The sequence below is a fragment of the Hirundo rustica genome, chromosome 24 (genome assembly GCF_015227805.2).
Source record: "Hirundo rustica isolate bHirRus1 chromosome 24, bHirRus1.pri.v3, whole genome shotgun sequence".
NCBI lineage: Eukaryota > Metazoa > Chordata > Aves > Passeriformes > Hirundinidae > Hirundo > Hirundo rustica.
The window spans coordinates 3,551,622-3,579,162 of NC_053473.1; the positions used below are offsets into that span (position 1 = coordinate 3,551,622).

The following is a 27,541-nucleotide window of genomic DNA, read 5'->3' on the forward strand; positions in this document are numbered from 1 at the left end:
ACCGCGGCCACCTGCGCCGCCCGGGGCCTTTCGCGCGGCGGAAGTGGCGGTCCGGCGCACGCGCAGCCCTTTCCGGTCGGGCCCCGCCGCCGCCGCCACGGTGAGGCCGCGCTCGGGCCATCGGCCCCGCATCGCCGCCATCCCGGGGCCTCGACCCGCCCGCGGGGCATCCCCGCGATCGGGGCTCCAGGCTCGGTTGTGCGGGGAGGGAGGGATTGGGGGCGCCAGGCCGCGGGGTGATACCGAGGGTCCAGCGCTGGCACCGGGGCCTCCAGCCCCAGGAGGTGCCGCGGGGGTGGCCCGTGATCCGCGGGGGTTCAGTCAGGCCCAAGCACGGAGAGCCCGCGCGTCCTGGGTCCGGCGGGCCCGGGAGCGCCTCCCGCAGCCGAGTTCCCGTGCTGGGGGCGCTGCCGGCCGTCCCGGGGCGCTTCCGGGGTCGGGTCCCCCTCTCGGTTCCAGGGTTCAGTTTGACTTAACGACAGCCCCAATGGCGTCCGTGGCGGGGCCGGGACAGGCTCCCCCCGAGCCGCGGCCCTGCCCCACCCGAGCCCCGCTGTGACCGGCACCCGCCCGTGGTGCGCGGGATGATTTAAAAAGCCGGGTCTGCTCGGTTTTCCCACCCGGGAAGCAGCGAAAAGGAGCGGCCCGGTGGGAAGAGAATCCTGGGGCAACTCGGGGGCACTGGGGTCACCCAACAGGGTCTGGTGTCACTGAACCCCGTTTCCTGTGCCCTCTGCAGATGTTGATGCCCAAGAAGAACCGAATTGCCATCTATGAGCTGCTGTTCAAGGAGGGGGTGATGGTGGCCAAGAAAGACGTGCACATGCCCAAACACCCCGAGCTCGTGGACAAGAACGTGCCCAACCTGCACGTCATGAAAGCCATGCAGGTGTGAGGGCTTGGGGGGCACAGGGGGTCTCTGGGGTGCTGCTGCGTTGTGTCCTGTGCATCTGAATTGTTCCCTGTTCCCTACTGCCCTGCTGAACCCCGGTGCCTGTGAGGCATTGCTGGAGGAGCGGGGAGAGGCTCAGCTGTAACTGGGACTAACTGGGAGCTCTCCCCTCAGTCTCTCAAGTCCCGAGGGTATGTGAAGGAGCAGTTTGCCTGGAGACACTTCTACTGGTACCTGACCAACGAGGGCATCCAGTACCTGCGGGATTATCTCCACCTGCCCCCCGAGATCGTCCCGGCCACGCTGCGCCGGAGCCGCCCCGAGACCGGCAGACCCCGGCCCAAAGGTCAGCTGGGGGCTGGGCAGTGCCTGATCTGTGAATTTGTGAACAGAGCAAGGGAATGTGGTCGGGGGTTTGTGGGTTTTGTACCTGGTGTCCCCTGGGAGGGGTGGGGAGAGCTGGGAGCCACAGGGACAGCTCTGAGTGGGGATTGGCCTTCCCCAGGGACTGGGATTGCTGGGAGAACACTGGTGAGATTGGGATGTGATGGAGATACTGTCCAGGGCTGGGTGAGGCCCACCTGGGGGTCTCCTGTGGCCAGGTTGGGTGTCCCACTCTGCCTTCCCCAGGGACACTGAGCGTGCTGCTGGAACAGGGCTTGTTGTTAAAGGCTGACAGCAAACTCATGGTGGAGCAGCAGCAGCAGAGACCACAAAAATGCTGAGGGGTTTGGAGCATCTCCCTGTGAGGAGAGGCTGAGGGAGCTGTGCCTGGTTAGTCTGGAGGAGAGGAGACAAAAATGCACAGATATCCCCAGGGGATGTACCAGGGGATGCTGCCGGACTCTGCTCAGTGGTGCTCAGTGGCAGGACAAGCAGCAGTGGCCAGAAACTCAAACAGCAAGTTCCACCTCAACGTGAGGATCCACTTGGGTGGCAGAGCACTGGAACAGCTGCCCAGAGAGGGTGTGGTGTCTCCCCTGGACACATTCCAATCCCACCTGGACACGTTCTTGTGTCACCTGCTCCGAGTGACCCTGCCTTGAGAGGGGTTGAACTGGGTGATCTCCAGATCGAGCCCCAGCTGCTCTGTGATTCTGTGTGTTGGACTTGCAGCTCGGATTTTCCCTTGGTGGGTTTTCACACCCCTGAGTGCAGGCGCTGCAGCTCTGGCTCCTGGGGCTCACATGGGTTGTGGTTTTTTGCTTCTAAGCCACACTGGGGGCCGGGGCTGGGGCCAGGGGGTGCTGGGAGTTCACCCCCAGCCGTTGCAGTTTGTGTCTGAGCCAAACAAAACGGGAGCATCTCCCCCTTCAAAGGAAGGAATTGCAGAGAAACTGGGAAGACGCTGCATTCTTTGATCTCTTGAGTTGCTTGGATGTTCCAAGATTTGTTCTTTAGATGCTATGTTTATCCAGTGAGCTGAAGGAGCTGCATCCCTGCTGTGAGGGAGGGAGAGGTGGCAGCTTCTGGCTGGGGTTTGTGTGGGTTTGTGGTGTGACAGCCTTGTCCTGGTGCTGCAACCCTCCTCAGCCCCATCTGGGCAGGGATATTCGGAAGGGCTGCACTCGGTGCTCTTCTTGCTATGGGTGACCTGCCTGAGGCAGCAGCAGCCTGGGAGCCACAGAAGAGGTTTAGTAAAAGGATTATTACAAGAACTGGGTTTTGTATTACCAAACCAGTGCCTGTGGACGTGCAGGAGGACACTGGGGCGTGCCAGGCACAGCTGCCCCTCAATGGTCCTGCCTGGGTGGGCAGATCCCAGCCTGGCTCCAGGGGCACATCCCAATCCCTGGGAGCTGGGGGTCCCACCAGTGCTGGGTGTTCCCTGCAGGAGTTTTGGCTGGTATTCTTCTGAGATTCCACAGATAATCTGCTTTTACGGTCATGAATGTGTTCTGTGGGGGGATTTGGGGTACTAACAGCATGGCTGTTTCAGGTTGGGGTCAGAATTCTGTCGTGCAGTTTGTCACTCAGCTGTGCACAGGCTTGTCAGACATGGCAGATTCCCAGTATTTCTGGGATTTTTACCAACAGTTACGTTCAGCACCCGTTTGGTGACCAGAAGACTGCTGAGATGATGCTGTAAACGCACTTCTCACGTTATTTAACTTCCACCCTGCCACAAGCAGGGACACTGGAGTGGATTTCACCCTTAAAATGAAGTTTCCCTTACTAAATCACTGTTTTCCTTAGGTTTATTCTCCCCAAGCTGCCCCAGGCACAGAGCTGCTGGCAGACCCCGTGCTGTTCTGCACCTTGGGGTGCAGGAAGGAGCTGTTGGTGCCCTGGCTGAGCAGTGTTTGAGATCTGTTGTGTTGCAGGTCTGGAGGGCGAGCGCCCGGCGCGGCTCACACGGGGCGAGGCTGACCGGGACACGTACCGCCGCAGCGCCGTGCCACGTGAGTGTGCCCCCCCTGCCCTCCTGGGGACAACTGTCCCAGCTCTAGGGCTCCTCTCAAGGAGAAAAGGGGAAGATGAGACTCATGGCAGAGCTTGGGGTCTGTATGTGCAGGTGGATGGGAGGTGTGCTGGAGTTTTGTCCGGCTGAGCTGTGAGATTTTCTCTGCGTTGGTTCAGTAACTCTCAAACGCGCTCAGTTACAGCTGTTTGCTGTGTTTAGTGTTTCAGTGGGATGGTTAAAGCTTTGCTCCCAGACAGGAGCACTGTGCTGGGGGTTCTGTGGGCACTGACTGCTCCTCTCTCTGCAGCTGGTGCTGACAAGAAGGCTGAGGCTGGTGCTGGAGCAGCCACGGAATTCCAGTTCGTGAGTATTTGCATTTCAACTTTGCTTCCTTTGTTGAAGGCTTTGATGGGAGAAGTTGGAAGGTCCTGCCTGTGGGACTCAGGGGGTCAGAGAGGCTGGAAACTGTCACTCTTCACACGCAGCTTACTTGCTGTGAGGAAAGGATGGGTGGGACAGAGGCCAGTGACAGGTCTGAGGGCAAGCTGGGCTCTTTGGAGATCCATGATTTTACACTTCAGAAATAAAAAAGTGTTTTAGGTGTGATCCGCAGGGCTGGCTAGAATGGGTTGGTGGTGTTGGTAGCAGTCACAGTGCCATCAGAGAACTTTGATGTTTGTTCTTGCTGTCATTGCTTGACCCAATGATTTCTAACACTCTCCTTTTGCTGTTGCAGAGAGGTGGATTCGGTCGTGGACGTGGTCAGCCCCCGCAGTAGAACTTTGTGCTCATGTTTTGTGTATAATAAAAGAGGTGAAAATGCCACTGGGTTCATGCCTGTGTCTCTCTGAAGAGCACAAACAGAGCTCATGAAGCACAGCGTGACTCAGATCTTTGGCATCTGCAGCAGCACTTTGGGAGTGACTAAATACAGGTTCTAGTAAAGGCACTGCAGGTTTAGGGGTGTGGAGGTGAGTCCTGCAGGAATGCAGGAGCGTTTCCCATCTGCCCAGGGCGATGCTGATTCCCAGCGATGCAGCAGGACTGGGACTGAGCTGTTCCGCAGATGGAGAACTCAGCTGTGCCGGCCCGTGTCCCTCTGATCGGGACACGGCCCGCGTGGGCGGGTCCGCGTGTCCTGCAGCGCTGTCACCTGCGCTGTCACCTGCGGGGGACCGAGGGCGGGGTTGGCCGCAGCACCTGGGGGGGCGAGTGGCGCAGTGGCCGCCGCCCGCCGCCAGGTGTCGCTCGGCAGCCGGTGACAGTGATCGGTAACGGACCCGGTGGTGGAGCCCATGGCCGCGGTGTGACCGCAGGGAGAACGGACACCGACCCGCAGTGTCCAGACGGGGGATGGACACACACACGGAATGTCACCGTGGGGATGGACGCGGGCTCCCCTGCCGCAGCGCCCCCGCGCGGCGCAGGGCGGGCGCCGCTGTCCCCGCGGAGGCGCTGTCACAGCGGGCCACGTGCGCGCGGCGGGCCCGGCCCCTGCGCCGTTTGCGTAGGGGCGAGCGCCCGCCGCCGCCGCTCTACGCCGCCCGCCCCATTCCCGAACGAGGCCTGCGCCATTGGCGTAGAGCGCGCGAGCCGGGGCGGGGGCGTGGCGGCGCCGCCTGCGCGGGGGGAGCGATTCTGGAAGCCGCGCTGCGCACTTTGCGTAGCGGCCGCGCCGTGAAGCCGCAGGGGCAGCGCCGCCTCCCCGGCCGGTGGCGCTACGCCCTTTGCGTAGCGAGCCCCAAGATGGCGGCGCGGTCGTCGTCGGCGGTGGCCGGAGCGCGGGCGGTGGCGGCGGCGCGGCCGGGAGCGAGGGCAGGGGTGAGGCGGGCGAAGGACGGCAGCGCGTAGCGAGACCCACGAAGCGAGACCCAGAGAGAGACTGTCACGGGCAGGCGGTCCCCCCGCGCCCCCCCGTCCTTCGCCGCCCGGCGGGTCCCGCCCGCCCCCGCCCTCCGGGCCGCGCGTCCTCCGGCCCCGCCACCCCCGGAGCGGAGGATGATGAAGCTCAAGTCCAACCAGACGCGCACCTACGACGGGGACGGCTACAAGAAGCGGGCGGCCTGCCTGTGCTTCCGCAGCGAGAGTGAGGAGGAGGTGAGGGCCGGGCCGGGGGCGAGGCCGGGCCCGGGACCCCCGAGCCGCCCGGGGTGGGGGGACACGGTCTCAGCGGGGTTTTGTTTCTAACAGGCGTAAATCGGCATCGCTGGGAGAGTTGGTGCTTCCCACTTGGTCATTGCTCTCCGCTGGAGCCGGGGAGATGCCCGGTGGGCGGCGGGACAGGCTGAGGGGAGGACGGGAGAGGGGTTGGCAGCCGAGGGGACCGACCACGCTGGCAGAACTTCAGTCCAGCACATCACATGAGATGGGAGAGGAAACCTGACCTTGGATTTATAAAAAGAAACTGGGATAAAAGGGGACTGATGGAGTGCCAGAAGTTGCTGTCCAGAGAGCTTGGGAGGAAGTGGGAATTAAAGGTGGATTGGTTGGTTTGAGAGCGGCCGCGTTGCTAAGGGGCCGCTTTATCCGGGAAGTTGCGATGGGAAACTTCGCTCCGATGTGCGATTTTACACTGAGTCTTTATTGACACCTCCTGAAGGTGGGCTCGGGCTGCTCAGGGCAGCAAGGCTGCAGGTCTGTGTTCTGCTGCTGCTGCTGGAGTCAGGCGTGCACACTCCACTGCATTTGCTGTGCCCGGGTGGCTGTGCTAAAGTCTTTGTTCTCCTGATTATCATATTTGTAGCTACAGGAAATCGGAAGGGAATGCAGACAGTTCACTGGAAGAAAAGCAATTAGCATACATCCAGTTATTATTTAACGTGAAGGAGGCTGCACGAGCCCTTTGTAGCTCTGCTGGCGTGATGAGGAGCGTCAGTATTTCAGCAGAAATGGTCTGAGATGACAGCAGTGTGTTTGGTGCAGCGTTCAGTGTAGCTGGTCCTTCCCACTGACTTCCAGGAAATGTATGGACTGACCATGAAGAAGAACATCATTGTTTGGTGTGGTGATGCTGGGGGTGCTCAGCACGGGTGGGTCAGGGCGTTGGAGTGCCCTGATGCCGTTGTACGCAATTAATGTGGCACTTTGCAGGCTCTTCTCCAGAGGTGGAGGCTTGGCCATGTGTGACTGCAGTGTGATTGAGGCAGAAAAGTACTTTTAACAGGTGCCTGAGGCAATCAGCATGTGACTGGTGGTTTTATTTTAACACACCTCAGTCTGCAGTGCTGCGCAGGCTCCAGCTGATCCCTCCGGCCCGTGGAAGCTGGTGACAGAGCCCTCATGGTGCTGGGGACACTGAGGTGTGTTAGTGACAGGTGTCAGAGCCCTCGCTGTGATGGGACACCAGGCTGTGTGGCAGTGTCACAGTGCTGACCCAAGAGGTCGAAGGAGGAAAGTGAACTCGTTCCAGAGGCACGCTGGCGTGGGATGGATGCTTCCAGCAGGCTCAGCTGTCAGGTTGGTGTAAGGCTGAGATATAAAATCACTTCTGTGTCAGTTGTGTCTCTGCTGTGGTCTCTACCTACAGCGGATTGAATTTAAACTCCTTCAGGCTCTAGTTTATGGGTAAGAGCTAGAGCAGAATGATCTCTTTCTGGTTTCAGGCAGGGTCTGAGGGAGCTGGTTCCCTGTGCTGGTTGTGCCAGGTCATTTCCATGGGTCTGTAAGCTCTGGGGAGGTTTTGTGTGCAGGGCAGTGGAGCTTCTGGGCGAGCATCGAGTTGTCCCTGTGGTCGCTGTTGGTGGCCTCGTCGCTGAGTTCGCAGTGACAGCTGGCAGTGGCTGTGCTGCCCTGGGACAGCTCGGGGAGGGAGCAGTGGAAGGGCTGCAGACCGGGCTGGGATAGGTTTCCTTGGGATGTGCCTGGGGTGGGTTTCCTTGGGATGTGCCTTGTGTGTGTGTGCTGCTGGTGAGGAGCCACTGCAGGAATGAGGCAGGGAAGGACGGTTCTGATCTCGGAGCCTTTGAAGGGCTGTGTGTGGTACCTGTGAGTTGAACCCCGAGCTGAAACTGCATCCACAGGAATGAGGCAAGGAAGGATGGTTCTGATCTCGGAGCCTTTGAAGTGAGAACTGCATCCTCTGTTCCCACCTGTTACAGCCCTGCTGCGGGAGTTGCCCTGCAAGGGTTGTCACAAATAATCTGGGAAAGTTCCTACCCAATCCCATGGAGTTAACCCCACTGGGATGGACTCTGTGCCCAGATCCTGTACTTGGCCAAAAGGCGTTGGAGTTAAACCTGAGTCCATGAGTGAAATCAGCAAGCAGGACACCTTATGAATTTTCCTTTCTAATTATTTCTTGGGTTAATTCTCATTTGTTGGCTTTTAAATACACTTTGAGAGAAGCTGACTGGTGTCCACTCACTGCTACTTGCGCTTTTTTGATAGCAAAGAAAGTGTTACATGTACACATTTAACTACAGAATTAAAAATGGCTGTGAAAGATTTCTTGGTTTGCTCTTAGACAATAATACTTTTTAACGTTAGTGACTGTTATTTTATTATTGATTGCTTCTATTTAAATGGAAATTGAGATCTCTTTAAAAGGCCTCTCCAGGGAAGGGAGGAAGAGCCAGGGCCAAAGTATGTACATTAAAGAGCTATTAAGAGCTTAGTGTTTGAAAAGAAGAGAGAAGAAAAGAAGCATTTTTTGATAAATAAATTACACTTTCTATATTAAAGTAGGATTTTTCCTAGGACTGGCTGTTTCTCATTACTGTTTCTATTAAGTGCTTAAGAAATAGTAGAACTTTGCTCTTGCCTTTCTTCATTTCCTCTTATGAATTCAGAAACCCCATTTTTTCCCTGTTTTTAACCCCTCATTAGCTCTTGAATTTAAAAAGTTTGTCAATGGATAAGAAGAAATAAGAGAATTCTGTTTACACCTACAGGGGAGTCTACTTTCTTCTGTTTAGGTGTTTCCCCCAACTCTTCAGTTCACTGATATATTTTTCTTCGAAATCTTTGCAATCCCTGGTGATTTATAAAACGCCATGTCCTTGGTTTGGTGTTACATTTGCGAATAAAGAGTCTTAACAGAAAAATACTTTGTTCTTTTTTAGTTTTTAAGTGATTTATTTTTTCCCTATGCTGCTGGAGGTCACACATTGTCTCTCCATTGCATTTGGAGGCCGCTGCTTTCGGGCATGAAAAAAATTCTGGAACGTTTTTGGAAGACCAAACATTGGCTGTAAAGATGCCTTTGTTACATATTGCTTTAAAAAGCAGCACAGGGAGAATTCATTTCAGCTTGAATCTCAGATGGAAGAAAAAAAAAAATTACATTTTTTGGGCATTGTGGAAACCCCCCAAATTGTGTGTGGTTTCCCAAACCACGATTCACCTGCTTGGGCAACAGGGAGAGCCAGGGCAGCAACAGGATTCATTCAGAGAGTGGGAACAGGGTTCAAAGCACCTTCTGGCAGCCAGACACCAGGACTTTGCTATTCCCAGCCTTTCACATGGACTGAACTCCTGGAATATTTGCAGAACGGTGGAAGGAGAGTGCGGAGGGAGAGCTCCCAAGTCCTGTGGTACCTCTGGAGTCACTCAGTTCATTCCTTGGGGTGTCCCTGCCCCAGGGTGTTATTTTTATGTAACACAGGTATTTTTTTTCTGCGTGGACCGGCTGTTTCCATGAGGAAACATCCCAGAAAACGCCCCTCCTGCCTCAGTGTTCCCCAGCAGCTGGAGCCCTGCTCCGGGTGGTGTTTGACAGGAATAAAGAGGCACCGTTGGGCCGTGGGTCCGCGCCGGGACAGCAGCGGGTTTGAACATGCCCACATTGTGTCTGTGAAAGGACAAGCTGCTCGTTAACCACGGGCGTTTTTAAAGACTTTTTTTCTTTTAGGTTTGGGGGTTTTTTTGTTGTTTTTTTTTGAAAAAATGCCTCGGGAAGAATCTTTTCTGAGCGGTGAATGAGGCCTGAATGGAGCCGGGAGAAGAGCGGTTTCACCCAGGGGCCGGTGCCCTGGCACGCGTCGAGCCCTCGGTGGTGGTCACGGTGGTCACGGGGAGAGCTGGGCTGGCTGGCTCCTGGGAAAGCCATTGGAATGCAAACGAACCTTTTTTCCTTTTCTTTCTGGCCTCTTCTGGGCCGGTTTTACACCAGCTGTGATGTAACGCAGCAGAGCTGGGATTGGAACCCGCCGAGTGTGGTGGGGATCACGAGGTGCTCCTGGGCTGTCCCCTGTGCCTTGGCTCCAGTGAAAACCAATAACAGCTAAAACCACTCAGAGTGCCTCACTGTTGGGATGTAAGTGAGCCCAGCATCATATGATCATCCTGCTTTCTGTGGAATACAGTCTCAGGATCCCTGTTCTGATGGCTGGGCTCGGCTATGTGCTCCCATGTGCTGCGTAAAAGAGTTGTGGTTGAACCCAAGTGAAGTTCTCCTGGTCTGTTTCTAACCTTTTAGCACATCTCCAGGGGGATAAGGGCCAGTTTGAAAGTGGATCGCTTGCCTGTGCTTCTCCTGTCCTCCTCAGCCCTGTAGATTGTGTAGAATCTGTAGGTTCTGTTCTCCAAGAGCAGGAGCATGAATAAACCTCTGCAAAACCTGGCTTTCACCTTAAAAAAGTATTTTGCCTTCACGCAAAAGCAGCTGTCATTAAACAGTATTACAAGCAATTCCATGGTCTCTTGTACTTTCCCAAACAACAAAAGAATGAAAATTGTTAAATTTTCACTTCATTTACTGGAAGCTCAGCAAGCTGTTGTGAAACTGAAGAACTGAGTTGGTTTTGTTCTGCTGCAACTCAGGGAAAAGTGATGACTATGGAAAGAGGGTGTGCTCCACCCTGGGTGTGTGGAGAAGGACCCAACAGTGGTGGCTGTGTCTGTTCTCTGCAGAACACTGCTTTGGAATCTCTTCCACATCAGATCCATTTATTACTTGGCTAGGAGCTGGTTTTCCTACCTTTTTCTCCTCACTCTGTGTGTTCTGTGCCCCCCTCTTTTTTAAAAAAGAGCTCTCACACCCAGTTGCCGGACTTGGTTCATGTGAGCACCCTTCAGGCAAACTCCTGCAGTGTGGAGACAGGTATCAGCATTTGGGGGTGCACCCAGCAGGGACTGCTGCCAGGAGACCTTCTCTTTCCATGGATGGTCTCTCACAATCTGGGAAAACAACTCTTTCCCTTCTTAGAAAAAAAAAACAAACAAACCATGTGCTTGGACTTTTACGTTCTTTTAAAAGAGGGAGAGTTTTCCTGGTTTGCTTGGACAGAGCAAAATTAACAAACTCAGTTCTACCTTACAAATAGCGAACATCATGTGGGAATGCTGTAGGTGACATCCAGTGGCTGGGAAGCAAGGCCTCTGTTTCTTTAAACACTTGTTCCTTTTCAGCCCAGCTGTCAAAGATCTCTCAAATTTTGTCTGTATTTTTTTCAGAATTCCTGTCTCTGCCACTGCATATTGTTCACTGACTCTGTTCTCAGGAATTTCATGTTAACCTGTGAAATTCAGAGGGATACGATTACCTGCTGGGTAGATTTTTGTCAGATGTTTCAGGGGCTACTCCTCCTGCAAGTGATATATACTGATGCTGTGTGTAGAATTAACTACTTATATTTGAGCAGCTTCCCAAGAGTCTGTGTGTGCTGTATTTCCCGAGTAGGGTGGTTAATCAGAACAGTGTGCAGCTGCTGACAGCCAGAGTCATTTGGGCTCTGTAAGAAGCCCAAATACCTCTTCATTGCTTTTTTTTTTCCCCCCCTCCCTAACTCAAAAAGGCACTTTACAAGCCAGTATTTCTCCTGGAAAAGGTGCGCCTGAACAAGTTGTGTAAGCACTGAGTGGTCACCAAACTGGTTTTGACAGGCAGAAGAAGGTTCTGGGCTTTGGGGTCTCTCTCTGGGAGTGCCCCTTATCAGCCCTCGGCTTCTGAAAGCAGCGGCTGCTGCTGCAGGCGGTTCAGCTGCTCCTGAAGCATGGGAAGGCATGTTGCAGATAATTTCTGTGGTTATCTAAACCATAATTTCGCTGAAGGGGGAGGACTTGGGATTGTGTTCCTCCCTGGTAGGAGCAGGCAGCGGCTCTGAAGTCGCAGGAGCGCTGCAGTAGCAGTAACAGGACCTGTGGAGTTCTGAAGCCAGAGCAGCAGCACGGTACATGGTGATTTATTATTGTTATTCTAACCAGCAGCCTAAAAACCAACAGAATCTGCTGTATTTTTTCCTCTCTGGTTATAGGACTGTAGGTGCAATCCAAGCACTTGAAATGACTTGAACTTCTTCCAGTTCACCTCTAGCTCCCGTTCCAAAACTTGTGCTTTGCTTTTGTCAAGTTCTCTAGTGCGAGTCCCTTCCCTTTTGCTCTTCCTGCCGTGAATTTCCCACCTCCAGCTCCTGGATCTCGTGTTGTCGATTAAATCCCATTATCCCACGGAGCCTGGTGCAGGTGCGAATGCAAAAATAACACTTGTCTAAGGAAACATATCCTGTTGAGGAACTGGAATGCTCCTGGCAGGACAGGCTTTTATGGGCAGGGGAGGGATTTCTGTGGCTGGTGAGAGTGTGTGTTGTGGGCCCAGCTGCTGACCCTGCCAGGTGCAGGGCCGGCTGTAGCCCTGCTGACCGCTGGACTCACTCCTACCATGTGCGAGCTCCAGAACGTGCCGGGAATAGCAAGAGGGTGGGAGAAGCCCTCCCGTAAGCCCTGGCGTGCGCCCTGGGGCCCTCCTGCCTTTGCATTTTGGCAAAACACGTGATTTGTTGGGGAGTCCTCGAGCCTGTGTTGCTGCCGGGGAAATGAGATTAAATTTGCACAGCTTTGGTGAGAGCAGCGCCCCTCTTCACCCCCCTGCTCCTCCACTTCTCACCCCTTGGCTGGTCCTAGGGTTTGAAGGTGATTTGGTGTGGTCAAATAAACAGCCCACTTTTGTCAGGTAGAAAAGCATTACAGTGCTGATATTTGGGGATTGGGAGAATGTTTGTTAATTTTGAGTGAAGCGCCCAAGGTGTTTGTTATGCTGGACACAGCGCCAGCTCTGGGATCTGCCTGGCCATGGGGCACATGGGAGCACAGCTCAGCTCCTGGGAAAACACTCATTTTAAACTGAAACTTTGAGACAAAGGCAGATCGAGCAGCAAAAGCCTTGCAGTCAGCCATCTTCTCTTCCCAGCTCCTGCAGCCTCTGCGGCAGCGTTTCCTTGCAGGCTGTGCTCTGATAAATGATGCTAGAGTGGGAAATGAGGTGCAATGCCGGGAGACTGGTGCCTCAGTCGCTGTGCAAATGATGTGATTTATGGCTTAATGTTGATAAAAAGCACGGCAGTATTGATAGAAAGCATGTCAATATTGAGGGAAAGCCTGAAAATATTGAAGGGAAGCCTGTAAGGCAGTGCAGAGGCTGTGTCAGGAGCCAGCAGCTCCGGATCAGCTCCTGGCAGCAGGAGGCTGCTGGGCCAGACCCTGGGTTTAACATCTTGCCTGCTGTTCCCTGTGCTGGCTGCCAGCTCGCCGGGCCCCGGCTGGCACAGGTGGGCAGCACTGGCTTTTCCTGGAAGTCTGGAAGGTTCTCAGCTCATTTTCTACTCATACTGCAGCCCAGATTCTTGCAGGGCTATTGGCCCCTTTCTGTCTGCTCAGACACTGCTGTGGAGCCTCTTTCGAGGAATCGTGTTCCTTGTGGTGTTTTATTTGTGGGTGCTGAATGTTGTTTAAATCCACCATAGCATGGAAGAACCTGGGAATCTTTCCTCCTCTGTTGCACAAATGGGGAGTTAATTCTCTGCCTCATCCTGGTTGCCCAGTTTTTGCTTTGCAGAGCCCTGTTATTCCTGTGAAAAAAAGCCAGAAAAACCCCTCTGTGTGGATACAGCAAGTTTGTGTAGGATGTTTTAAATTGAGTGTATCGGGGATGCCCAGATTTATCCCGGGGACAAACTCTTTACCCCTTTTCCCATGGAGCTCCTTATTCCTTATTGGCAGCTTTAGATGTCTTGGTGTGTTTCCTGTCTCCTCCAGGCGGGGTTAGTACTGCTCAGGTTTGTTTGGATTTGTTTGTATCACGCAGCTTTGAAGGTTCTTGCCATGAGGCTCTGCTTCGAGCCCCTGCTGCACACTTCAAACTTGGCTTATTTTTCTAAACTTTCTCTTTTGTGGGGGATTGTGTGGGAGAGTTTCAGCAGGGCCTGCCTTGCCAGAGAGGTTTGTGTTGCTCATTTCCCTGCTTTGAAATGACATAATTGTCTTTGAAATCCTGGAAAACACAACTTAGCCTTGTGACGTGTTACCTGCAAATGCTTTTCCAAAAAGTCTGCGAGATGTGGCTCCAAAATCCAACTCCAAAATCCCTGGCAGGCCAAGAGTCACAGTAGCCATTTTAAACACAGTTGCCTGGCAAGGATGAAATGGAAATGTCTGACCTTCCTACGTGTTCTAGCCTGATTTAAAAACATAAGTAAATTTGGGTTTATTTTTTGATGGCTGTTGAGATTAAACTAACAACTTTAGAATGTATTAAAATAAAAGTTATTTATGCAATAAAGAAGTTAATGAGCTAAAAAGCCAGCTGTGCCCTGGCGTGGAAGGTGGTAGGGAGTGGAATGAGATGGGCTTCAGGGTTCCTTTGAACCTAAACCTTTTTGGGATTTGGATGATCAACGTGACAGCTTTTTCCTTGATCCCTCTGAATGCATTGCATGTATTGGAATCCAGGACTGGTGTTGTAAGTGTGGTTTTTTCCAACACAGCAATGTCTCTCCCTCGTTTGGAACTCAGCCCCTTTGTCTTGAGGGAGCTCATTGGTAGCAATATCCTGTTTGAAGTTGTTAGAAAAGAATGACCTTGTAGGGCTTGTTTCCTGCACTCTCTTGATGGGATTTCCTTTTTATTAAACAGGAAATAGTCTGATTACACAAAAGTGTGAGAATGACAGGTTTTTCCTTCCCAGCAAGGGTTGTTCATGTTAATTCTATTCAGAAAATGCTCAACTGCTAGAGCAGCTGAAGTTAATTTACTTTGCCTCAAACCATTGTTTACACCCAGAAGTTCCTCCTGGTGTGTTGCTGAGGCATTGTCTCAGCCTGAGCAGGTTTCCTGGAGCAGTCTGTGTCCAGGGTTCCATAGCAGATCCTTGTTCTCACGCCTGGAAGGTGGCAGGAGTTCAGAGGTGTGAGATGTGCTGTGCTGAGTTTCAAAGATGTGGTTCTGCAGCTTTTTGTAGTATTTTTCTGCTTTCCCCCACCTGCCTTGAGCTGGAGCTCTGAATTGCAGTGGGAGGTGGCAGAGCTGGTGCTTGCTTACCTGGCAGCAGAGGTGCTCTTGAAATGGCTGTTCCTGCTCTCTTATCTTTGTCCTCACAATCACCAAGTGACCTGGAGCCAGGAATTTGAGTCCAAGCTCTTCTGGATGATGAGTGAGGATGGAGGACAACCAAGTACTGTGCTAGGAAGAGGCTCAGTGGCGAACTGAGGTGGCTGGGGATGGCCTGGCAGGCACTGGCAGCTGTCCCAAGGGCTCTGAGGATGAATGAAGTTTACATTCCCTATTTAGGCATGGCTTTCTGGTGATGTTTTACATGGACTGGATGCCTGGGGGAAAGGAATTCTGCCTTCCTCTTGGAGAGGGCCAAACACTTGGGATGTCACTGTACAGCAAATGGTGTTCTGTCACAGCCTGGCCAGAGGATGGGGCAGGCACTGTCTCACTTGGAACTGGAATTGAGGTGGCCCATGCAGCTTCATTTGTTTCCAATATGAGTTTGGTCAGTCGGCAGATGAGAATTTTCGAGCTAAGCCAACTGAAAAACCCTAGGAATCTTGTGCTTGTTTTTGTTTTGGAAGTTTAATTTTGAGTTCTGTAGGTAGATTCCTTTGGGTAATTAGTGCAAATCTTTTCATATCCTACTGGCAAATCGCTGTTTCCCCAGTAAAGCCTGGGATTTCAGTGTCTCCGCAGTGTAACTCCCAAATGTCTGACACTGTTACAGCTGGCCTGGAACCTAATTGGACTGGTATGTTGGAAAGTTTCTGGAGCAAGTCGCTTTGGCTGCGAGCTTTGTGCCAGTGAAATGATGAAGTACAGCAGGATGACTCTAATGAACGAGCTTTGTTTAGAGAGCTGGACAACAGTATTAGTGTTGTTTTAAGTTTCCATCTCTGCTCATGGATGTACTGCAAGTAGGTTTAATAAGCACAGTGTCTCACTGTTCTTTGGGACAGTCTGTAGCCAGTTGAGAGTGTTAGTTAGAGTTTGTCTTCCTGGGAGGTGGCAAATCAGAACCTGAACTTCTACAGAGCAGAATTATCCTGGAATAAAAAATAACTGTTTCGAGAAAACCTGCCACAAAGCAGATGTACGGCAAATCCCTCCTGGGAAGAGGGTTGAACCATTTTCCTCATTCACAAAAGTCTGTCCCGCTGTGCAGCCCTTTCCTAGGGGATTTTAAGTTTAATAGATTTAATATAGGCTTTTATTTTGCTTATACCTCATTGAACAACCTCCTCTAAACCAAAAGCAGCCAAGTGCTGGCTCCAGAGCTGAACTCCTCGGTGCCTACTGCAAGAGAAGTGACAAGCAGTGGGGCTGAAAATCTGTGCTCAGACAATTGCACAGTGCAGTGGGAGTTCCTGGACACGTGTTGTTAGTGACAGAACTGCAGGGACAGGCAAGGCCAAAGGCACCAGGATAATTAAACTGAGGTACTTCTGCAAAGGGTGGAGGTGCTGAGCAGCATCTGTGCGTTTCTGTTGTTGTCCGAGTTGTATCCCGAGCTGTGAGGACTCTGCAGTGAGCTCACACTGTGAGCGATGCTGCGTCCAGTGCTAATGAGTGTTTTGGTGTGCAAGGATTGTTCCTACAATGCATCAGAGCAGGGAGAGGCAGTGGCTGAAGTAACAGAGTGTGGGAGTGCCTCGGTGTCACCGCTCATGGAATTTCCACGACTGTGGGGATGGGGCTGAGGGACAAGCGAACAGTGGCAAGGCCTTGCCTTGTGTGGGTCGTGTCTGGGGGTGTGTGAGGCACAAAAACAATCTCTGCCCTTCAGCTGGGCTCTGCTCTGCTCTCCACAGGTGCTGCTGGTGAGCAGTAGTCGCCATCCGGACCGATGGATTGTCCCCGGGGGTGGCATGGAGCCCGAGGAGGAGCCCAGCGTGGCCGCCGTGCGCGAGGTCTGTGAAGAGGTGAGTGGCTTCACCCTGCCCTGTTAGCCCGGCTCCTGGGGGGTTGTTTTCATCACTGCTCCATCTTCTCCCTGAGGTGGAGAGGGAGACAGGGTCACTGGTGATAGCCTCATCCCACGTGGGAGAAGAATGGAGTCCTAAATAAAGACAACATGGGAATGTAACTAAACCTCTCAGCTGGGATGAACTTGTCCTTGCCTGGTCCCTTTAACTGAAAATAAAGTTCAGCTCTAGTCACTTCAATATATATGTAGTCTCTGCTTCATTTTCTCTGTAAGAGAACTTCAAAATTCACGTGTGCCTTTGTGGACCTGTCTAGTACTTTGATGGAAGGTAGAAATAAACCCTTTGGAGCCACTAAAAGCACTCCAGACGTAGGGATCTAAGTATGATTTGGTTTAGAATACATAGTGAGGTTTATGTGAAGAAGTGAAATTGGTCATAAGTTATCAGCAGCAATTCCTGAAGTGTGCATGGGCTAGTTGGTTTGTTTTCTCTTTTTTGCTTGAAGCTGGTTCAGGAAGGAGATCAAACAACAGATCAAACACAGATCAGTGGGCTGTAGGGAGAAGGCACATTTTTCTCTTAAAGCTGGCAGAACAATTTTTTTCTTCACAAGAAGTGTAAGGGCAGCAAATGGCAATTGACTGCAGTGTATGTAAAACATGTCTTTAGAATTTGCTTCTGAATATTAACCAGTTGGGGAGATGCTTAGGTTCAGAAACGATTGCATTATAGATGGAATGGCCAAGTAGGTTCACAGTTACATAAGGCAGGATTAAAAATGCTCTCAAGAGGGTTATAAGTCTTTGGGCTCTGAGCAGAATAGAAAGCAAGAGCTAATGGATGGGACTTGGGAGGAAGCTTCTCCTGTAGCTGCTTTATTGAATTGTCTGGTATATGCAGGTTGCTTCCTGAATTATTTGGAAGTACCTTCTGCTGTCTGACAAAATTCTGAATATTTAGACTGTTGGACTAACCAAATGTGGCAGATCTCGAGTTGCGTGTTTCTCTTTGGATGTTTTTATAATCTAGCAGTTTATCAGAAAGAGATTATACAGTCAAAAGTTTATTTTTAAGTGTCTTTAGGTCTCTCTAATACTGGGAATTGCTGCTTGCAAATTTTATTTCCAGCTCGTAACCCAGCTCCTGCTTTTCCAGTAACTCGGCAACCTTTCAACTGCTTTACAAGCCAAAAGGAGTGTAACCAGAACAATAGAAATATTTTTAGCTGCCGACTCCTGCTTTTCAGCCTAAGCGTTATTAATAATGAAGTGATTTGCTACAGAAGTCCAGGGTTCATTCAGGGGGTGCAAATCTCCCTTAAAATAAATGTACGGGGGCACTCCTTGCGCGGGCAGCAGCGCCCTGAGAGAGCCGCGCTCTTTCCACGAAGCGCCGGCTGGAAGGGAGCCCTGGCACGGCTGCGGCCGCGCAGGAACTGGTTTGGGCTGGCTGAGATAATCCCGCTCCTCGGCTGGTGTTCCCTGCTCACGTGGAGCGCTGCCCACTGCCAGTGTAACTCAAGCCCTGGCAGCCTGGCAGGGGTGAGCTCTGCCCAGCGAGGCACCTCTGCCCGGCTGCTCCAAACACGGAACGGCGGCAGCTCGGAGCTGTGGGAGCAGCTGGGAATCACCTGGGCACCCTTGGCTCATCTGGACACCCCTGACTCATCTGGGCACCCCCGGCTCACCTGGGCACCTCCTGCTCACCTGGGCACCCCTGGCTCACCCAGGCACCCCTGGCTCACCTGGGCACCCGCAGCCCTGGGTGGTGCAGGTGGTGGAGGTGACACGGAGCTGTCTGACATGAGCACCTGCAGCTGCCAGTGGTGCTGGCAGAGCTTTAGGGCTGCAGGGCCTTCCCCAGATGGGCTGTGCTCGTGTGCTGCTGCTGAGGATCTGCACACACAGAATTATCCCCCACATCCCTGGCCTTGAGTTCCAGGAGCTGTTGGCCTCCTGCAGGGGGATGTTGTTGGAGCACAGCAGGAGTGTGGGGAGATGCAGGAGCAGCCACCTTCCCAGTTAATTCTGTTGGTTTGGCAGGAAGGGTTTCAGGAGGCTGCTGGGAGCCCTTGCTCTCCCTTCCGTGTGAATCCAGGTGTTTTGGGGTCAGTTGGAGCTGATTTCTGAGTAGGTTTGAGGTCTTTGCTTCTCTCCTGAGACAGCCACTCGTGGGGACACAGGTTTGCTGAGCAGTTCCAGTTTGTTGCTCGAGGCTGGAGAGGGAAAATCCAGTTTCCCCCATGTCAAGGAGCATGTGGGAGAATGCTCAAAGCTGTGGGAGAAATGTGTGGGGTTTCTTTCCTTGACTTTGGTATGTCTTTTCCAACTTTTAACAAGAGCCAGTTGGAAGAGCTGTAAGAACTTGTGACCCTTCCTGTTGCTTGTGGCTTTTGAGGATGACAATAGGCTGTCTCTTCTCAATTCATTCTCTTTTGCATGGTGTGCATTTTTTTTTTCCAAAGCATGCTTCCCGAAACGAACATTTTAACTTCTGCATTCACTGTTTTAATTTTACTGTGTATGTGTACGGGTTTATCCATGTTATTGCTGAATAATTGGCATCTAAAGTTACCTAACTTTTCCCCCTTTATGTTCCAAAAATGAAATGTTGATTCTGAGTGAAGGCTGTGATCCCTCTGTCCCAGTTTGAGTTCAAGTCCTTGTCCTGGTTTGAGGTAGTCCTTATCTGTATGAGTCTGTACCAGCACAAGTATTAAAGTAGACAGGTACCAACACTTGTCATGCTCGCTGTTGTCTGCATGAAATTGGAAGTGACTGGAGTTGTTGGGCATTGTTTGTGCAGAGTGACAGCAGACACACAGCGGGTCTGGGTCAGAGCAGCCTCTTCAGAATCCACGCTCTTATTTCTGACAGGTTGCTGAGAAGTGCTGTTGTCAGTCTTACAGAGCTGGGAACTCCACGTGTGTGCTCTTTTCAAACAGGTCTTGGTGCTCATGAAGTGTGTTCTTTGCTAAGGAATAAGGGATTTTTATGGGTGTGAGCAACTGGTGAACATCATGGTTTAGAAATAGATGCCTTAAACTTATTATAGAGTGACTTTGAAAAAAGCCTCCACACTCATCTGTGAAACTCAGCACCAGTTCATTTTTCACTTAGAGCATTCTTCACATCCTGACCTTTAAATACTTAGTAAATGTCAAATTTTATAACACTGCAGGAGTGTTAGTTGGGCTTTCTTCGTTGGAGTCAAAAGCCAGGTAATCTGTGCTTGATCTGTGATCAAACAGGCAATTGGTGCCAATAGCAAGAACAGTCCATCATGGCAGCACTTTGATCTGGTTGCTGGAACATTTTTTCCCCTCTTCTAAACATGCTTTATAGAGAATCTTTCCTGTTTCATGTATTTTGTTAGTGATTTAGAACGCAGATATTGATATCTTTCAGTGCTAAAATAGGAAGGTTTTTTTTAAAAGTACTGCAGGGCCCACAGATGAATGATGAGATGATGGCCTTGAACTCCTCCTAGTTGGTCATACCCAGTGCAAGTGTCTCAGTGTCACTGTCCCTTACCCTGTGTGCTCAGACTTCACAAAAACGACTGCAGTGTCTCAGAGTTCTTCATTCTGACATGGAATTTCATTTCTGTGTCACAAGTGTAGAAGCAATAAAGGTGTCATGCAGTACCAAATTAGATGAATGAGTCTGACCCTCTCTGAGGTGGCAGAGTTTGCCCAGCCGGCCTGGAATCAGCATCCTTCAAACGTGTCCACGGCCCTCCTGGGTGGGATTTGCACCTTCCCTAGGGCAGATCTTAGAGCAAAGATTTGGGTGTTCCACCACAGTCCTCTTGCCCAATCTGTAGTAGATGCAGGCTTTGAGCCTAATAGAGCAAAGTAAAATAGCTGAAATTCCAACCCACATTTTCCTTAGCTCAGATGGAAGGAAATAAAAGCTGTCCCGAGGAACAGATGGTGTTGCTGCAGGCTGTTTTTTGCATCTGACCCCAACTTATTTTCAGCTTTGAAACCTGAACCTGCTGTTCTTGGATGTCTTCGGTAATTTTTCTTTATTAAAACAAGTTGTTCCATGAGCAGCAGAACTAGTAAAGCTTCATTTCCTCCAGGTTTTTGTTCCTTGTCCTGAGCTCCCAGCCCACCCCTCTGGGTGCGGTGGGGGTTTGAAGTGTGTGCTGGGCAGGCAGCTGGCTCTGGCACTGTCTGTGGCTGATGTGCCAGAGCCAGAGCCAGAGCTACCTTTTCCTCCTCTCCTGGACCCTGGACACTGATTCAGATCAGCAAAGCAGGGAAACATTTGTTCATTTTGCCAGCTCTGCGTGTCCTCTTGCACCCGAGTGTGCCTCTCCCAGGGAATCCTGTCGTGTGATTACCTTGCTTTGTTTCCACACCTGCATCTGGAACAGTTGGTGCTGGTGCTCTCGTACTGCTGCTGATGGGTTCAGGAGCATCCTCCTGGGATCCTCCTAGGATTCTCCATGTTCTTTGAGGATTGCAGCACTCCCAGTGCTTAGAGGGGCACAAAATCAAATTTGCACAAAAATTGTGCTGCCTCTGCCTCGCTCACTGTTCTGGCCCAGGAGGGCACAGCATTCTCAACTCATTTACTGTCGAGGAGAAAATTCCTGAGTCATCTGCTGCAAATTAAGATTTAGCCCCTGCTGCAGTCCTGGGTGAGCAGGGATTGTGCTTTAACTCTTCAAGAAAATGCTCGTGGCCCATATAAAAGGAGGTGGGGAGCTTGCCCAGAGAGGAGCCTGGCAGTTCCCTTGCTGGTTACCAAGCTTCACTTGTTAGTAATAACAGCTGTAGGTTATTTTCTCAGGTATCTTGAGCAACTTCTATGTTAGAAATTTGTGTGAGACTGTGAATTCCACTCGCATGCTTGTTTGTTCCATTGTACAGACACCAACTCTCCCGTTGGCGTGGGAGTTTAGTGCTCTATCAAAAAACAGGTGTATGACAATCCTGTCGGTGTTGGGTGTCCTGTGTGTTGTCTTTAAAATCCACTGCACCTGGAAAATGGGTTGAGAGAGGCATTGGCCCCCAGGAGCAGTGGCTAATGTGTTTTGCAGGCTTTGGTAAGAACTTGCTTTATAAAAAGCCCAATGTGGTTTTTAAACCAAACCATTTTTTTATGTCACCATTTACTACTGCACATGAGAAGTTCGTGCGTGAAGCAAAGCTTAGAGCTTTCTCCAGTTGTCTGATGATAATTCAACATGATTTTTCTACAAGACATATTTGTCTCTGCATCATTTTTTGTGCCTTTTTGGGCAAATAAGACCAGGCAGGACGGAGCAGGAGGATGGATCCTGGTTTGCAGACAGCATTATTTCCATTGCCTCTCTTTACCAGCACAGAAGGAAGAGCTCCTCACCTCCCTCTGCTTCTTCCAGCACAGTTCTAGAGCTGGGATAAACTGCCTGGGAGGCTGCTTGAGCAGAATTCATCCTTCGTCTCCAGGTTGGCCAGTTGCCTGGAGATAAATTTATTTCTAGTCAGACTTGAGAGTTCACTAAACCATCACAACAAAATCCTTGGCTTCTGATTCAGTGCCTACAGATAGGGCAGAAATTCAGCTATTCCTTCTCCAGGAACCAGTGAGGCATTGGCTTAAGACAGTTATTTTCCAGAAATATTTGACTATGCTTCACCTTTTAATGCATTCACGTCCGTATGTTGTGAAGGTGGAAGCCTCCAGTTCCTCCCTGTGTTACTGCTGCCTGCTGAACAGGGCTTAACTAAAAATAAACCCCAGTGCTGAAGGAGTTCCTTGAGGGAAATGCATTTGAAGCATTTGCATTCCAGATGCCTTGGGAGAAGGCTGAGCCCAGGTCAGCAGGGTTGGCAGAGGAGGTGGAATCGCTCGCCCACAAAGGTCAGGCAGGCTCTGCCCAGCCCCTCCTGCTCACGTGGGCACCGACCTTCATGGAATTGCTGCTCCTTCATGGAGCTGCTGCTCATCCAGAAATAGCCCCTGGAGTCACAGTCAGTGAGGCACCTCTGGGCTGAGCAGGATGTCACAAGTACTGGTGAGACAATAAAGCTTGTGTCCAAAAATGAAATAGAAGATTCAGTTGGTTCAGCTCCTAGAAGTGGAGCTCAGTGAGTGCCTTACCGAAAGGATCTATAGATTTCTGTGACTGCTTGTAGTGAGGGAGCTCCAAGCCCTTTGCTCCTGGGGCAGTTCCACATCAGCACCCTTTGGAAGCAGGAGTGAGGTGTGCTCTGGCTGGATTGTTTGGTACTTGTTCATGCAGTAGGCTGGAACTTAACCAGGAAAATCGTCCCATTAAAGAAAGTTCTTCCTTTCTAACAGCACGAGACTGTGCAGCAGCTGGTCAGTAGGACAGAGAATTTGTCGTATCATTAACGTGACTCAAACATAGGTATCATTAACATGACTCAAACATAGTTTTTTTTCTAAAAAAAAAGGAGAAGCCTGGCATAATCAGATCTCTGTATCTCATCTGCAAGAGGCACAGTTTCCCTGGGCTGTTCATGGGATGTGTTCCAGCTGCCGGAGACAGAGCCGACTCTACCTCCCAGTTGTGGCTGGGTCGTGTGCCAGGCTGTGTGGGTTGGTTCAGACCTGTTAAATCGTGGAGCAAGATCTCGTCTTGTCTGCAGCACTTGAGTTCCAGCCATTTACAGTCATAAAACGGAGGGAATATAAAGCAAGGGCAGGAGAACGGGCTGGGATTTTGCACGGAGAGCTGAGGAGGGCAGGGAGGGAGCAAGCAGAGAGGTACCAAAAGAGTACCAAATGTGATGGAGAGGTGTATCCTCAGTAGAATTCAAACAGACAGAACTGTTGCTTAGATCTCTTGATTTGTGTCGCTGCTTGATTCAAGAGCTTTGTTTCAGTGTGCATCTGCCCTTGGTGTTGTATCCAAACAAACCCCTCTTGTTCCTGCTGCTGGGGCCACATCACAGCATTTTGTGTTTATATTGGCTTGTTCCAGGTGTCTGCAGGACACCCCTGAAACACCTGGGAGCTGTCACGTCACTCTTGGGGTGTAAGTGAATGTCTTACACATACTTTGTTTCCTCAGACTCTGATTTTGAAGGGGTAGAGCTGCCAAAGCCCACAGCCGATGTTCTCCGTGCTCAGGCTGTAATAACCTGCAGAGGAGATTCTGGTCACGAGGACTGTATTGGTATGCAAGGAGTAACTCCTCAAATATTTCTCCTTCCTCCAGATTGAATTCAAAATTGTTTGAATGTAGGAAAACAAGGAAAAAAAACCCAAAAACCTGGGAATGCTTGGACGTTGAGGGCTCAGGATACATTTCTGTCTTTTGCCTTACGTCTCTGTTGGTTTAAGATGAGCAGAAATTTAGAATGTTTTCTTCCTGTCCTAAAGGAATTGGTCCTGCACAACAAGTAGGAAACACGTACTGAGCTGTTGTTAAAGCATGTTTCTTTTCTCTTTGAACTTCCCTAGGCTGGAGTGAAAGGGACGTTAGGAAGATTAGTGGGAATTTTTGAGGTAAGTTTCAGATGTGGGCGCTGGGAAATGTTGTTGCAAAAAATCATCTTGGAGTAAGGATGGCTCTGAGGGTTGTGCAGTGAGCAGGTGCTGGTTTGGTGCAAACTTCAAAGTCCCTGATAAATAAAAACACACCCACTCAGCAGTTCTGATCTTTGCAACGGGCACTTCAGTGAAATCACTGGGGATAACTGATGTGGCTGAATATCTTGGTGCTGCCAAAAGCTGGGGAGTGGGGTCCCCCCTTCATTTTTAGCACTCCCAACCACACCTGGCACAGTGGGCAGGTACCAGACACAGCTCTTCTTGCTGCTGTTCTGTCACTGACTCCTTCAAACCTGTGTGAAATAGGTCAAAACCTCCCCAGCTGAAGAACTAATTTGTGAGCACATCAGTCCACAAACCACTGCCCCGCAGATCAGGAACTTCACTTCTGTTAACACTTTTAGACCCCTCTGATTTAAAACACAACAGTTTTTAGTAGCTAAGAATGAGTTGTGCTGTGGGAGGAGCTGCACCCAGCGTGGGCAGTTTGCATCTTGCAGTGGCCCAGTGCCCTCCTGCCTAAAAAGGTTTGTTGTTGCCGTTGGTTGGTTGTTACTCTGTCCCCTTTGCCTTCCAGAACCGGGACAGGAAGCACAGGACATATGTTTACGTACTCATCGTCACCGAAGTGTTGGAGGACTGGGAGGACTCTGTCAATATTGGTAAGCTTGGTACTTGCTGCACTGGCTGGTGGAAAAAAAGCACAGGTCAGCTCAGCATCCCTCTGGGACCTGGAGTCTGTGTGAGTGGCGTTGGGAAAAGTTGCAGTGGTGTGTCGTTGGTTGCTTGGGGAAAAAGTTGTGGTGAAATTGATGCGTTTGTCACCTCTGTGGCCCAGGAGAAGCCAAGTAAGTGTCCAGCTGCCTCTGCAGCAGTTCTGTGTTTGATTCCTGCACTGGAAGGTGCCAAGCAAAGAGCATGAAGAACTGTCCTGTCTGACACTAGAGGAAATACATGTGGGCAGTGTGGGTTAATCATTCCCTGTTTTCTCTGAAATCTTTGGGTTTAAATTGGGTTCCCAAATGGAAATGAACCTGTTGTTGCCACAGGGTTTGTGATGGCGTTGCAGCAAATGGAATGTGACTCTCCTCAGGCTTTTTATGGAAAGAGTAAGGGCTGAGAGCTGTCCACAGGAAACTGAAGTCCATTTGCAAACTGATGGGAATTGAGTGGTGCTTGGTGTGTGTGTTGTGAGTTGTAAAATGAGCATCTGGCTTGAATAGAAATTGCAGAAATAGCAAAATAATGTGGGGGTTTTTTTCTAATTAAGAAATGCAAGACAGAGGATGTACTGCCCTAAACAAACACCTGTCCCTGGGGATGGAGAGCTGTCAGTGTGGGGTTGGAGGGGGAGGCCCTTGAGATCAGAGAACATCATTTTGTTGCATCTACTGATTTTTCTCTTTGCCCCCAGGAAGGAAAAGGGAATGGTTTAAGATAGAGGATGCCATAAAAGTTCTGCAGTATCATAAACCCGTGCAGGCCTCGTATTTTGAGACCTTGAGGCAAGGCTGTCTGGCCAACAACGGCACCCCGGTCATGACCACGCCGTACTCCGAGAGCTCCGTGTCCGACATCAGATGACTGACGACGTCCCCGCCAGAGCAGTTCCCAAAAGCAGACTGAGACCTGGATTTCCCTCCCCTTCCCGTTTCCATGCCTCCTCCCTCACGCCAGGCATGGGCAGCAGCCTGGGGCAGAGCAAGTGTTCAGAGTGCTGCGATTTAGTGCAAGGTGGGATGAGTTGTTGTTTTTGTTTTGGTTGGCTTTTTTTTTTGCTTTTTTTTTTTTTTTTTTTTTTTTTTTTTAAATCTGTATTTTGTAAAATACATTTGTGCATGAAGTGCCCCTTTCCTGGTACTCCGCTCCACGACCTGGAGGCTGCCAGCCCCGCCTCTGCCTTGTGCTCTGAAGTGTCCCAAGTGTCCCCTTCGTGTCACCCCAGCCAGAGTCACTCTTTTTTTTTTTAATTAAAAGACCTCCAATGTGAGATCAGCTCTTTAAGTCTTAGTCTGTACTGTAAGATGCTGCTCAGACCCGTGTGGGGATCACTTGCAGCACATCTGTATAAACTTTTTTTTTTTTTTTTAGATGGAGGATCTAACATTTTAATTTTGCGGGATTTTTTTTTTTTTTTTTTTTTTTTTTAAATCCTGGTCTGCTTCTGAAAAGAAGGGTTCACAATTAATCTGTTTGCCTTTTGCTCTGTTTTTTAAAAACACACATTCTGTGACAGTGCTAGTGGCTGGGCCAGTTTACTCCCCATCCAGTATCTCCCGATTTAGTGCAGTGACACTTGAAGTTGAGGGCAGAGTTCAGATCGCCTGCAGACATCCCTGCAGACATCCCCGCAGACGTCCCCGCAGACATCCCCGCTGCTTCTCCGACAGCTTCAGCCCGCGTTTCTGCGTCTCCATCCCAGCGGAACCGCGCGGAGCCGCTCTGGAACCGCCGGCCAAAGCCAAAACAGCCTCGGCGGCAGCGCCCGCGCGACGCCAGCTGCGGTGAGAATCGGGGATGCCGGGGAGGGTCAGGACGGACAAACCGCAGCGTGGCTCCCCGACGCCGTCCCCGGCTCCCGCCGCGCCCCGCTCGCGTCTCTCTCGTCCACATGCCTTACGCCGCGCTGAGCCGGACGCTCGGGGTTTGTGCTGAAGCCGGGATCGTCGCCACGCGCGCGGCCCCGGAGAGAAATCCTTTTGTGGGGCGGGGAAAAGTTCAGGTGTTGAGTCTCTTGTCCTGTGGTTCTGCAGCACTTAGGGTCGCACCGTGGAGCGTGCTCGAGGTGTGCCCTCCGCGAAAGGTACAGCTGCCTCCTGCGGGCAGCATTCCCGGCGGGAGCAGCACAGGAGAGCTCCCCGATGCGTTGGCACACTTCACACGGGGGTTTGTTGTTTTATTATTGCTGTAAGTTTCATGCTGTCTTGATTTGCCAACAGTGTTGTCTAGTTGGGAAATAAAATGGGAAGGGTTGGGGTTGGGGGGAGGGTGGGTTGGGACAGGTACAAGTTTTGGGAGGGGCATTAATCCCTGGCTTGGGACAAGAAGTGGTTGCTGAGTTCAGTAACTTCTCCTTTGTCAGAGCAGAGCCAAGATGTGAAATTAAATCTGCAGTACTTTTTTTTTTTTTTTTCCTTTATTTTTTTCCTGCTCTTTATTTAACAAAAAAAAAATATTCTAATAAACACTCACTGTTCCGGAGTTTTCTCTCTTCCTGAGAAGCGCTTACAATATGAAAATCTGATAGAAATATCCATGGAGCCTGGGACAAGGGGGAATGGTATCCTTGCTGGTTTGGCAAGAAGCTGTTCATTTTAAGATCCTCTTCTGTTCCTTTCCTTGTTCTCCCTGCTTTCATCGGTGTGGAGTAGCAAGGCCAAAAGCAGTGCCAGTGATCGCTGACATGGAAAACCACGCGTAAGGAACAACCCATTATTCAAGGAGTAGCTCAAACCCAAGCGTCTGGAATTGAGCCTAAATTACACCAGTTCAGCTCACTTCAACTTAGAGACGAATGTACAATCCTTTACACTATGTGCTGGTCGGCCTGAACCAAACTCTCAAAAGGGCTTGAATATTCTGTCTGGAAGTG

The 27,541-nt window shown here is 50.9% G+C and overlaps 2 protein-coding genes across 4 annotated transcripts; both read left to right on the forward strand.

The window, feature by feature from the left end:
* The first annotated feature begins 34 nt into the window (after positions 1 to 34).
* RPS10 (ribosomal protein S10) lies at positions 35 to 4,121 on the forward strand. 2 transcript variants are annotated; one of them, XM_040085721.2, is made up of 6 exons: positions 35 to 100; positions 740 to 889; positions 1,067 to 1,238; positions 3,217 to 3,294; positions 3,604 to 3,659; positions 4,033 to 4,121. In XM_040085721.2, exons 2-6 carry the CDS (start codon positions 740 to 742, stop codon positions 4,072 to 4,074), a joined length of 498 nt encoding a protein of 165 aa, XP_039941655.1. In that variant the 5' UTR covers positions 35 to 100; the 3' UTR covers positions 4,075 to 4,121. The 2 variants fall into 2 exon arrangements, with proteins under 2 accessions (XP_039941655.1, XP_039941656.1); XM_040085722.2 differs by lacking the exon at positions 35 to 100 and adding an exon at positions 176 to 195.
* A 963-nt stretch (positions 4,122 to 5,084) lies between these two features.
* NUDT3 (nudix hydrolase 3) lies at positions 5,085 to 26,913 on the forward strand. Of its 2 annotated transcripts, XR_009208497.1 has the most exons (6): positions 5,085 to 5,393; positions 16,316 to 16,426; positions 23,860 to 23,904; positions 24,527 to 24,611; positions 25,364 to 25,683; positions 26,186 to 26,913. XR_009208497.1 is itself a non-coding variant. In XM_040085720.2 (5 exons), the coding sequence occupies exons 1-5, from the start codon at positions 5,295 to 5,297 to the stop codon at positions 25,531 to 25,533; spliced, it is 510 nt and encodes a 169-aa protein (XP_039941654.1). In that variant the 5' UTR covers positions 5,085 to 5,294; the 3' UTR covers positions 25,534 to 26,913. The 2 variants fall into 2 exon arrangements, 1 of the variants encoding a protein (XP_039941654.1); XM_040085720.2 differs by having other exon boundaries at positions 25,364 to 26,913.
* Positions 26,914 to 27,541: the final 628 nt, after the last annotated feature.

Bases quoted from the DNA above. Each gene is read 5' to 3' on its own strand.
- NUDT3 (XM_040085720.2), top strand. From the start codon at position 5,295: ATGATGAAGCTCAAGTCCAACCAGACGCGCACCTACGACGGGGACGGC. The intron at 16,427-23,859 runs GTGAGTGGCTTC...GAACTTCCCTAG, and splicing joins TGCGCGAGGTCTGTGAAGAG to GCTGGAGTGAAAGGGACGTT. The intron at 24,612-25,363 runs GTAAGCTTGGTA...CTTTGCCCCCAG, and splicing joins GGAGGACTCTGTCAATATTG to GAAGGAAAAGGGAATGGTTT.
- RPS10 (XM_040085721.2), top strand. From the start codon at position 740: ATGTTGATGCCCAAGAAGAACCGAATTGCCATCTATGAGCTGCTGTTC. The intron at 890-1,066 runs GTGTGAGGGCTT...CTCTCCCCTCAG, and splicing joins ACGTCATGAAAGCCATGCAG to TCTCTCAAGTCCCGAGGGTA. The intron at 3,660-4,032 runs GTGAGTATTTGC...TTGCTGTTGCAG, and splicing joins CAGCCACGGAATTCCAGTTC to AGAGGTGGATTCGGTCGTGG.